Here is a 12,923-nt window from a genome sequence, read left to right as displayed (position 1 = left end):
GTTTTTATTTGCATATAAGCTGTACCCTCGATTTAATCAGGATATTTTGTCTGCCAAAAGCGGCTTATATGTGAGTAAATACAGTAAATAAATGCCTTAATATATAGAAAATGCCATTAACCACCAATTGAATAATTACAGTAAGAAAAAAAATGTGATTTTGAGAGTCCATGGATCATTTTATATAAGTAATACAATTATTTGCATGAAAATGTCAGTGCCAAGCATTTATCCGTGTCTCCCCTACAGTTCATCTGTGCAGTATCGATGGGGACAGTGAAAATCACACGGCATTGGACCTCAAGTTAGTGTTTGGCCTTCTAGTAACATACATATACCTTTTCAAAGCAGGTAATTTATCAACCCCAACAAACAGAGCCACCCCTCTTAATTTCCATCTATAAATATTACTTCGTTTTTTTTGCTTTCTTTTTATGCTGATTTATTTCTTTCAATTTGTCTCTTTGTTAATCACACTGGGGCCTCAAGTATCATTTAAAAATATCATCCTAAAAATGTGACACAGCAGGCTTTTTTTTTTTGCAGGAAAGTTGTGTTCCAGTTAGTGTTAATTGACCTGCTTGCAAAAATGCTTTGTGTGCTTGTTTTGTAGTCCAGATGAGCGGAGGTTCTGTGTGTTCTCATTGGCTGCATCAACAGATGGCAAAGAAATCTTAGGAGGGTAAGTGCAGTTTGCTTTTCCAGGAAATAATAGTTTCTGTCAAAAGATGAAATGTAATCCATGCATCATCCTCTTAATGTCTTTTATTCACTGGAGTAGTCATGAAGGACTTTCCTAAATAGAATTTCTTCATTTTGAGCAAAAGGACCTTGTTAATAGATGCATAACACTTCAATCCCCTCTTCTGCTCCTCTCCATTTAGAGCAAATGATGGCTGTCTTTATGTCTTTGATCTCGAGCAAAATAAAAGAACACTTAAGGTGAGTGTTTGTGGGTTACACCTGCTCTGTCTAGTTTAATGAATTGGTACATTCAAAATTAGAAATGCAAAGGGACACTTGATAAATGGAAGATGGATTAATAAAAAATACAGTGTCAAAATGTCAAGTTGCATTTATCTGGCATTTATTCACAGTTGTCCCAGAGTTTTACCCGACCATAATTGACAAAAAGTCGTGACATCCCTTTTACAGTGGTTCCTCGACATAGGTTCGTAAAATGTTCTGAGACTGAAATCGTTTGTCGAGCTTTTCGTAACTCGAGCGAAAGTTTCCCATTGAAAGTAACTGAAAACAAATTAATTCATTCCAACCCTCTGAAAAAACACCAAAAACAAGATATTGGCCTCGGAAATAATGTTTTATTTCTTCTAATTCGCCATATATTGACAAAGTAATAGATAACGAGTGGTTTAATCGTAATAAAATGTGTTTAATAGAAGTAAAATTAGACGCATTTCGCGGAGGGCAGAGACATACATGAAGGCGGATGGAGAGGTTGTTCGAGGGGACTAACTAAACAAATTTAAAATAACTTGAATAAACATATACAGACACTCAATGTTTTTCTAATTTGTTTTAATCTCTTTTACCTTAACATAAATGATAGGTTTTCTTAGTTGATGTTGTGTCTCTTGAAAGCTTAATTTTATAGTCATTGGCACACAAAGCTGTAGTTAAGCGGTCCTTCATAGGTTTATGCCCAGGTAATGCCTTTGCCTCTGCCACGATGAATGTCCACCTGGCCATCTTTTTCCAAAAAGACCAGTTTTGTCGCAGTTGAACACTTGCTGGGGGATGTAACTTTCCTAGGTGATAATCGAGGAAAATGTTTTGATAAATTCCACCGTGTCTTTCGTATTGGAACTTCCTGCTTCCTCGTGTCTGTTTACCCAGTGTATTCCAGACCCTTTTTTTTAAATTTTCGAACCAGCCATGACTCGCTTTAAAGGATTCTTAAGGTGTTGAAAGGCTCTTCTTTCGTTGTTATCAAATCCAAATTCTGCTGGCTTTTTCACATATGGTTGACTCAGTCACGTTATCTCCTGCTAACTGTTTTTCTTTTATCCGCAATAAAAGAAGGCTCTCCATCTCGTTGTGAATGTCACTCTGCCGGTGGGAAATTATAGTTAGTCCTTTGGAATGCCTCCTCCCCTTAATTCTCAACACGCTTGATTATTTATACATTTTTTTAATGTATTTATTACTAACCTATTTATTACCTATCTATTTATGTCTAAAATGCCTTTCCTATCTGCAACCTCACCGTCTTGCTACTGTGACAACAAAATTTCCCGAATACGGGATGAATAAAGTTATCCAATCCAATTATGTCCTTTTGCTTAAGGATGGTGGATATGTTTGACGGATTCCTCTTGTAGCAAGCTCGGTAACACGTACCCCACTCATTTTTTTCAATGTCAACGGTCGCCTTTTCTTTGCAAAACTCGATCCATAGTTGTTTACTTTGTATGTAAATGTAGGCCAACATGGGGAAAAAACAGGGTGGGGAAATGCAAAGTCCGCTCACATTTCTTATCTTTTGTCTCATTTTTTTACATGGACATCCCAATTGGGGCCCTAGACTTTTAAAAACATGTTCACAATCTCATTGCTATAGTCAAAAAACAAGACACAAGGACTCCAAGACGCCTCAGCACATCTCATTTTAAATAAAGATAGACAAAACATTCTTCATCGGTGGAAAAAAATTAAATGATAGCGACTCTTTGTCTAAAGGTAGAATGTGTTTAAATTCAGGCAAGGCTTTTACCATTTGTAACAGTAAATTATATTAATCAGTGCATAACTCCTACATTCCCCATGTTTATCGTTTATCTTATATTTGTGCATATCTTTAATGAAACTTTCTTCTGGCCTTATTTTATGAAATCATGCCAATGAAAACACTTATGGGATGCACTTAAAAGAAAAACAATCTCCAAAATGAACAGGGCGGGTGCTTTAGATATGGGCTATATTCCGAATGTTGTATGACCCTGACCTTGAATGACTGGTTTCATTTCTTGTTGACACACTATTTATTGCGATCAAGCCAGCAGACAGACGTTCACCCTAAAAATAGCCTCTCTCCCTATTCTAAGCGTTACGTGTGGAGAAACAAGAAGTTCGCCCCAAAAGCCGCGGTGGAATACATGAATGCCTTAATTATTGCACAAGAAGGTTTAAATTTAGTGTAAGATAAGATTAAAACTTCCTTGTGTGTGTATGAGAATCTAAGTTCATTTGGGTTCAATTTAATGTCTGTTACGTTACAAGCGCATCCTCTCTTCATTCTCCCCCCCTCCCATCCACTAACTCCCCGTTGTATAAAATAATGCCTAATTTTGTTATTAAACATCATAACAAGTAGTTATTTTTTACTCTGTTAGTAGATGGTGAATTAAAACCAATAAAAATGTTTTTCCATTCTAATATTCTTTTTTTGGTGTTCTTTTTTCAGAGGGTGAGATTAGATGCTGAGATTAGTTTCTATTTGTTTCATTTCTCTGGGAAACGTTGATTTGAGATACGTGTAAACCAACATACGAGCTCAGTCCCAGAACGCATTAAACTTGCATCTCAAGGTACCACTGAAAGTGTTCAAGTATCTGAGTGCAATACTAGCATGAGGTACACATTACGCAGGTATTAAGGCTGATATTTTAACGATCCACCGCAAGACCTTTGATCAGCCTTGAGTACTATTGGGATGTGCTGACATGGTAAACGCTAAGAACACAACTATCAAGACTACTCGCGTATAGCCAGTCAGTGTCAGTTTATAACTCCGGTGGGCTGGCGACGCAAGCAGAAGTGCGTTTTTTCATCTTTTATGCAAGATACGTTTTTTCCCCTGAATTTCATTCTTGACGTTGAAATATTTTTATAGCCTTTTATCTGTTTATCCTTTCTCTATTTTCAAATAAATGACAGTTTCGGCCACATTGTCTTGAGTCATGGCATTATGATGTTTCGTCTTTGTCACCTTGCATTTTCGTGGATGTCGTTTTTCATGCGCGTCTAAGTCGATTCAGTCATTTTTGTTGTCCAACAAATGCGGCTACTATTCAACGAAATACGGTAATTACCGTTTCTTGTCGTTTGACAGTGACAGGCTGCCAATCTCTGAGTTGCGTTACAAAGTGGCACACAAAAAATTTTGCTGTGCGTGGGGAACATGAGTAGTGCCAATTGCGCAAGTGCATAGCTTACAGTGAACATTGGTTTTGACCGATTTGTTCATAAGAGACAAAGGTGTTTTTTAGGTTGTTTTGTTACCTGACATCTATCCATTTCACGCTTTTTTCGGCCACATTGTCTTGAGTCATGGCATTATGGTGTTTCGTCTTTGTCACCTTGCATTTTTGTGCATGTCGTTTTTTTTTGCGCGTCTAAGTCGATTCAGTCATTTTTGTTGTCCAACAAATGCGGCTACTATTCAATGAAAGACGGTAATTACCGTTTTTCGTCGTTTGACAGTGACAGGCTGCCACTCTCTATGTTGCGTTACAAAATGGCACACAAAAAATGTAAATTTTGCAATGCGTGGGGAACACGAGTAGTGCGCAATTGCGCAAGTGCACAGCTTACAGTGAACATTGGTTTTGACCGTTTTGTTCATAACAGACAATGGTGTTTTTTAGGTTGTTTTGTTACCTGACATCTTTCCATTTCACGCTTTGTCAGGCGAGTACAGTAATCTCTCGAATATCGTGGATATCACTCCCTTTTAAGGACTTGGACTAAAACTCCCGTTAGCCCGTTTTTTAATTATTTATATCAAGCGAGGAGGAAATTTTTCACTGAGAGTACAGTATTTGAAGTATTTACCATATTTTCACGACTATACGGCACATCGTATTTTTAGCCGCAGTGTCAATAACGAATTTCTGTATTTTACACACACAAAGTACGCACTGTTTTTATAGACGCAGCCTGGCATGGCAATACAAAACATACACGCTACACCCACACGCTAAAAACACGTTTTTAAAAAGGCAACAGAAGCAAAACTGAGTTCCATTGTCCTTTATTTAGCCATTTTACCGTGTACTCGTCATCATCACCCACAAATCCATCAAAGTCCGACAGGATCTTTGATGCTAAGCAGCTACATTTTAAATAGTCGATTAGATGTCTATTTTCAGCAGCAAATGAAAAATGTTATGATCACAACTTATGTCACTTGCCTAAATAATTTCAAAAGAAAAACAAACTAACGTCTTTGGTAGTACTATTAAGGAAGCACGGGCGGTAAACTCCTGTCCAATCTAATGGTGTTAATTCTGAAATGCTGCACCCTTTCTCTCTCTACTTCATCTGGTCCAGACATGTTTGATCATGCTGACTATCACTCATCAGCATATCTTCCAGCCCATTGCGCACAACTCACAGCGTCAACTATATCGCACGTGAAGCACGGGGCTTGCTGGTGCAATCAAATGGTGACCGTCAAATAGCAGCAACATTTAACTCAACAGACATGCACTGGTGTCAGCTAGAGTGTCTTCCTGACCTTGAACAATACTTTCATATCATGAATGGTCAAAAAGCTGAAATCTGTCCTTAATTGATCAATATCTTTAACAAGACAACATGACAAAAAAATCAAATAAAAAAAAGTTCTTTACATATTACATGAAATTTGAGTATACTTGTTGGCAGCCCTCTTTCATCAGGTGGAGTGTAGTTGAGCGATGGATGATTTTTGTAGTGGACTAAACTCTCAGAAATAATGTGCCTTTTCTCTTTTCCGGCAGATTGATGCTCATGAGGATCATGTGAACGCAGTGGCATTTGCCGACAACTCTTCCCAGCTGCTCTTCTCCGGCAGTGATGATGCCCTGTGCAAAGTGTGGGACAGGAGAATGTTACGGGAAGATCGGCCACAGCCTGTTGGACAGCTGGCGGGCCACAGGGACGGCATCACCTTCATCCACAGCAAGGTGCGGATAATGGTGGTTTTCGCAGTCTATCAATGCAGACATTGCTTCTTCACGTTCATTGAATTGAATGGTTTTTATTGTCATTATAAAGTATAATAAGATTTAAAACCGACAGACAAATAAATAATCAATAAATAAGAAATGAATAAATTAGTCCAAGTGAGGTCAGCACAGAAGTTCAGCTCCTAGTTGCACCACTGGCTGAGTCTATGACGCAAAAACAAACAAGCAAACACATAAAAAATCAATATATAGCAGTGGCGGGCCATCTTGGCCTTCTCTGCTGGCCTAAGAAATATCTGAATCATATATTATATTTTGTCCATCAATACTTATTAAATAATTCCAAATTGTCTGTTAGCTTCCTTTTGTTGTTTTCCCTCTGGTTGCACTGATTCCAGATGTGTGTTTTAATATTGAAGCATTTAACCAATCACATTAAAGCCATTATTTGTTGCCAGGGTCATAAATCTGTCTCAAGGATAGTAATGATAAATAAATAATCACAAAATAGTAATAGATAAATAAGTTGTCAACATAACAAGTATAAGTAGTAGTAATACGTTTTTATTAGGTCATAGGTGTAGAACTCGAGTTGAATATGGTGACAGCTCTTGGCAAGAAACTGTCCTTGAGTCTGATTGTCTTGGCAGGTATAGCTCTGCAGCTCCTTTCAGAGGGCAGCAGGTTTAAGTGGTGGAAGCCGGGAAGTGTATTGTCTTTTATAATGCTCTCTGTCCTACTAAGGCACCGAGATTCAGAGATGTTGGACATGGTGGGTAGGGGGAATTGGAATTGGAGTCGGCTTCTGTGCAGCTTGAGTGCCACGCTGATACAACGTAGGTCAGTATGCTCTCAATGGCAGACCGGTAGAAGGTCACCAGGAAGTTGGTGTTCAGTTGCTCTTTCCTGAGTACTCTCAGGAATCGTAGCCTCTGCTCGGCCTTCTTTATGAATGCTGTGGCGTTTTCTGCCAAAGATCTAAAGAGATGTGAACTACTACTAAGTTCTCTAGTTTTGAAGACGTTCAACGCCAAGTTGTTGAGATTGCACCACTCACTGAGTCTAAGAACCCCATCTCTGCAGGCCGTCTCATTCTCCCCTGTGATCATCCCCACCACTGTTGTATCGTCCGCAAATTTCACAATGATGTTTTTGGGCAGAGTGGGTCTGCAGTCGTGTGTGTGTGTGTAGAACAAGTGGAGTAGTGGACTCAGCACACAGCCTTGGGGCAAGCCGGTGCTGAGCATCCGGGCGGATAAGAGGTGGTGACCAGAAAGTTCTCAATCCAGGAGCATGTGGAAGGTGGGAGCCCCAGGTTGGCCAACTTGGGGATAAGAATGCCCCATCTTATGGTGTTAAAGGCTGAGCTGTACTTGATGAAAAGCATTCTGAAATAGCTCCTTTTTCCAAGGTGGCTCAGTGCAGTGTGGAGGTCAGTGGTTATTCCATCTGTGAAGTCTGGTGCTAGTTGGTCAGCACAGGCCTTAAGTACTTTGCCTGGTATTCCATCCGGCCCTGTGGCCTTCCTGGGGTTGATTGCACGGAACACACGTCTTGCATCCACTACCTCCACAATGAGTGGGGTGGAGCTTCTTCCCGAGCTTGGTGTGGGATGTACTGGAGGTTGAGGTGGTGTTACTGGTTGTGGAGGTTGGCACTCAAAAGCGGGCAAAAAAGTTGTTAAGGTCCTCTGCCAGTGTCGCAGGAGTCGCAGCTCGGCCCTTGTAGTTGGTGAGGCTCCGTATGCTCTACCGCAAAGTTGGGGGTCATCATGATGCCCTTCTATATTTCCATTTTAGTCCGCTTTGGCAGCCTTAATGCCTCTCTTCAGGTTGGTGCGAGCTGCACTGTAGAGTGCCCTGCCACCAGATCTGAAGGCTGCATCTCGGGCCCGTAGGAATGACCTGACCTGGCTGGTCATCCACGGTTTCCGGTTTGGGTACACCTGGATGGTCTTCTCCACAGTGACCGTAGCCATGCTGCACTTGATGTAAGACAGCACTGTGTCTATAGCTGCAGTAAAGTTTTTATAGCTATTCATTCATTCATTCATACATTTTTTCATTTTCTGAACAGCATTATCCTCATTAGGGTCACAGGGACTGCTGGAGCCTATCCAAGCTTACTTCTGGCCAGATGCGGGGTACACCCTGAATTGGTGGCCAGCCGATCGCATTGCACATGGAGACGTACCATGCACACTTAAACCCATACCAAGGGGCAATCTTGAATTTCCAATCAGCTTACCATGCATGTTTTTAGACTGTGCGAAGAATCCGGAGTACCTGCAGGAAACCCACGCAGTCCCTGGGAGAACATGCAAATTTCCCATATAAAATAACAATACAAATTATTCAGTTCCCACCCTCTCAAAAATACAGAAAAATATGCTATCACAATGGGAAAACGTGTTTTTAATTGTTCTAATTGTCCAACTATGCTCGCAAATACCTATCTAGTGGTTATGATTTGCAATTTTGAGGGAGCAACTTAAATGAACTTAGCCTTAGAACACACCTTTATTGTGCAATTATTCGATGCTTCCTCGTGCCTCACAACCGAGTGCCCCAGTAAGTTTTTTTTTAAAGTTATCGAATCAGCCACAACTCGCTTTGAAGGTTTTGCTGACTTCAAAGTATCCCCCTTGTTAGCTACTTGCTTTACTTTCAAGTCCTTGCTGATTCTGCCAACTGTTTCTCATTTATCCATATTAAAAGAAGTCACTCCCTCCCATCATGTATGTCACTACGCACCTGAAAAAGGACCACTTTGCGACCGCATCATATACTTGTATGTCAAATTTGTCTGGTGTCTCGGGGAAAAAAAATGCCCAGAATTTTCCTCATGTCTCAAATTTCTTGATTGTTGGGCCACTCGTATGTCAAGGTATTACTATAGTGTTTTTTTGATGGAATGCTGTGCCATCTTTTTCACTGAGGGCAACGGGCCGCACATCCTCCAATAAGTTCTACTTCATCAGTTCACGGAATGTTCTTCCAAAAGTGTGGAGAATCATCCAGATGTTTTTCTGACAAATGTAAGATGAGCCTTTATTTTTTTTTTTTGGACAGCAATGGTTTTCGCTTTGGAACTGTCTTGGATACCAGCTTTGGCCAGTGTTTTTCTTATAGTAGAGTCAGGTTCATTAACCTTAACTGAGGTCTGCAGTTCTTTTGATGTTTTTCTTTTTTTTGTCAATGCATTGGGCGCCTCGTCAGAAAAGTCGCTGGCATGACACAAGGCTACCATATGTTATGCTAGCCGCTACCATACCTATGTTATGCTAGCCACTAGTGTATGCTATGTTAGCTGCTAGAGTATCTTGGGCTAGTCGCTAGCATGTTTTTTAAAGACAGCACGAGCAAAAATAAGCAGTTAAACATCTACAAAACCGTCAAACCCATCTTCTGTATCTGACATAAAGAGTTAGACATTCAACATGTTGTGTGTTCCTGGAACTTGATTCCAGCTTTGGCGAATGCTCGAACAACATTGCTTGCCAACCCTTGAGCCCAGTCATCCACGATCCATTGTAACTCGGTTGATCGCAATAAGTAGAGTACCGGCAAGAAATAAAACCAGTCACTCAAGCGGTCAGGGCCATACAAAAATTGAATTTAGTGCACAAAAAAGGTGCACCGACCGATAGGGCGCATCGACCATTTTATAGAAAATTTCAGACTTTAAGTGCACCCTATAAAATACGGTGTGAAAATACGGTATATATGTATTTATATATATGGCGTGACCGGTCTTTTGGTCGCCGGTCGAATGTACTTAGATATTAAACAGTACTTAGATATTAAACAGTACTTAGATATTAAACAGTACTTAGATATTAAACAGTACTTAGATATTAAACAGTACTTAGATATTAAACAGTACTTAGATATTAAACAGTACTTAGATATTAAACAGTACTTAGATATTAAACAGTACTTAGATATTAAACAGTACTTAGATATTAAACAGTACTTAGATATTAAACAGTACTTAGATATTAAACAGTTCTTAGATATTAAACAGTACTTAGATATTAAACTTTCTCTCCACGATATTAAACTTTCTCTCTTAGATATTAAACTTTCTCTCCACGATATTAAACTTTCTCTCTTAGATATTAAACTTTCTCTCCACGATATTAAACTTTCTCTCTTAGATATTAAACTTTCTCTCTTAGATATTAAACTCTCTCTCATGAATATAATTTTCAGAGCTGGTTTCAACAGTAAACTGTCACCATTTGACCAGCGACTAAAAGACCGGATACCAAAAGGAACCAAAAGACCAGCGAACAAACGTCCGAGCACCATATATGGACATAACGCATGGTAGATTTAATTATGCCACACTGCCATGGTACATTCTTGTCCCTTTGAATATACAGCTGTGGTCAAAAGTTTGCATACACTTGTGAAGAACATAATGTCATGGCTCTCTTGAGTTTCCAGTTATTTCTACAACTCTGATTTCTCTCAGGATAGAGTGATTGTAACAGATGTCTCTTTGTCACAAAAACATTCATGAAGTCAATAACCCCAAAAACACATCAAAAGAGGCAATGGAATGGCTAAATCAGGTTAGAATTAAGGTTTTTGAATGCCCTTCCCAAAATCCTGACTTAACCCCTATTGATAACTTGTGGACAATGCTGAAGAAACAAGTCCATGTCAGAAAGCCATCAAATTTAACTGAACTGCACCAATTCTGTCAAGAGGGGTGGTCAAAGATTCAACCAAAAGCTTGCCAGAAGCTTGTGGATGGCTACCAAAAGCGCCTAATTGAAGTGAAAATGGCCAAGGGACAAGTTATCAAATATTAGCGCTGCTGTATGTATATTTTTGAACCAGCACATTTGATCACTTTTTTATGTTCACCCATAATAAAGTCATAAAAGAACCGAACTTCATGAATGTTTTTGTGACAAAGAACTATCTGTTCTAATCACTATCAGAAAAAAATCAGAGTTCTAGAAATAACTTGAAACTCAAGAGAGCCATGACATTATGTTCTTCACAAGTGTAGGTAAACTTTTGACCACAACTGTATCTAGGAACTCTTTTAGGTCACTGTCATTTTTAGTTTTTTTTCTTGGGTTCCTTCGATTCCTTAAATGGCGTAGGACTTGTAAGGCATTTTTAAGAGCAAATCCAAACAAAGCTGGAATAGACTTGTCTTGCTCGGCCTTTTATATTGTTGCGAAGGGAATTTTCTTTTCTGTCGCTGAGTTGGGTAGGTTACCTTTCTTCAGGGTGCGAGTTTCAGTGTGAAATGAACTTTTTTTTTTTAATTTTGGATACTTCATATAAAATACCGCAATAGACTGAAGCCGTGAAGTGGCGAGGGATGACATTCCTTGTTTAATATATGTAGATCAGTTCACTATAATAATTCCCTTCATTTCCTTTGTCCATACCATGGCAGGGTGATGCACGTTATTTGATCAGCAACTCAAAGGACCAGTCCATTAAACTCTGGGACGTGAGAAAGTTCTCTCCTAAAGAGGGGTTAACAGCATCACGTCTGGCTGTCACCCATCAGAATTGGGATTATCGCTGGCAGCGGGTTCCCCAAAGAGGTATGTGGAAAAGCATCGATGCAAAGAAAAAACTATGGAGATGTAAATCATTTCATGAGAGGAGTTTATTTCCATTTAATGATATCTAATCCATTATTTTTCAACCTTTATTGAGCCAAGTTATTCATTTTACATCTGAAAAAATCTATAAACTACCAAAAGTGCGAGTACTTACTAAGGTACACTAATTAGGTGGTTGGCTGATTTCATATTAGGGGATTAGGGATTGGTCGATTAATAAAAAACAATCTTGTCCATTCCATCTAGAATCACTCAGCCACAATTGCCCATTATAATAGGGAACACCTTTAAATGTAAGCAAATAGAATGGGTTAACATACCCAACCTTAAAGGCATCAGTCTTAAAATATCACTATCCCCACTAATGTGAATAACTTTGATTAGCATGTGAAGACGTCCAGCCGCCTCTAATGCATTCCATACAGACGGAGCATCGGCCCTACTTAGGGAATGCGACACAAGAAATTAAGTTGTCTTGCTCGGAGATTTAAGTATTAACTGGCTCGACAAATGAAATCAGACAGTTGAAATCACTGTTCACTAAATTTAGCTTTACACAACTAATCAGTGGCCCCACTAACCAAACTACTTCTTCCGAAACATGCTTAGATCTGATCTTTCCAATAAGTGTAACTTGATCCATAAAACAGGTCTATCAGACCAAACCCTCATCCTAACCGGTCCTCGAGTGCTGCTGTTGTTGTTGTTGAGGCAGTGCCCAGGTGACCCTAACCTAGAGTATGCCTGGCAAGCGCTAGCACCTTGGACGGCTCAGTCACCAGTACGTCCAGGGGGGGCGAGACGACACCGAAGATTTGGAGGGAAGAGAGGCCGGGGCAACGCTGGAGCCAGTGTTCAAGGTCTTGCGTCTCTTCCCGGCAGAGGGGGCAGGTTGGGTCGAGGGTGGGGTTGAGAAGGTGACGGGAGGCTCTCAGGCTTGGGTGGTGGCTCGAGCGGAGGCGGGCGATGAGAACCGCGTTGCTCCGGTTCTCCACGCGCGGGCAGTCTAGGCGCCAGTTATACTTTGGGTAGACGACCGCTGCGCGATGATCCGGTCTTGGTGGATTGGCACGAATCAGTCATCTGATGGCTGCTTTGGCTGGGGCGAAGGAGATTGGCCGTGGCACATCGACCTTGGAGGAGGCGGCTTCCTTCGCTAGGGCGTCTGCCATTTCATTCCCAGGCAACCCGCAATGACCTGGGGTCCACAGGAGGGCTGTCCGAGCCGTGCGCTGGTTCAGTAGGCGACGGATTTCGCCGGTGTCAGCCGAGTGGCTCGCAATGGCAGTCAGTAAGGATTGACTGTTAGAGCACACTGCGACATCACCAGCTACATTCGTGTCAGTTAGCCATTCGTCATGGCCGCCTTCTCTTCTTCGAAAGAGGACGTGATAGGGGCCCCACGCATCGGC

At 40.6% G+C, this 12,923-nt stretch overlaps 1 protein-coding gene across 7 annotated transcripts in view; it reads left to right on the top strand.

Annotated features, from left to right (window-relative positions):
* dcaf11 (ddb1 and cul4 associated factor 11) overlaps window positions 1-12,923 on the top strand; it is a 51,752-nt gene that overhangs the window by 23,314 nt on the left and 15,515 nt on the right. For all 7 annotated transcript variants that reach the window (XM_077735681.1, XM_077735686.1, XM_077735685.1 and 4 more), the window contains exons 8-12: window positions 250-304; window positions 614-682; window positions 885-942; window positions 5,724-5,909; window positions 11,337-11,490. In XM_077735681.1, coding sequence (XP_077591807.1) covers window positions 250-304; window positions 614-682; window positions 885-942; window positions 5,724-5,909; window positions 11,337-11,490 — 522 coding nt within the window. The remainder of the gene's footprint in view (window positions 1-249; window positions 305-613; window positions 683-884; window positions 943-5,723; window positions 5,910-11,336; window positions 11,491-12,923) is intronic.

Source organism: Stigmatopora nigra, chromosome 16 (genome assembly GCF_051989575.1).
Source record: "Stigmatopora nigra isolate UIUO_SnigA chromosome 16, RoL_Snig_1.1, whole genome shotgun sequence".
NCBI lineage: Eukaryota > Metazoa > Chordata > Actinopteri > Syngnathiformes > Syngnathidae > Stigmatopora > Stigmatopora nigra.
The sequence above is the reverse complement of the archived record's forward strand: the minus strand, read 5'-3'. Positions and strand labels throughout refer to the sequence as shown.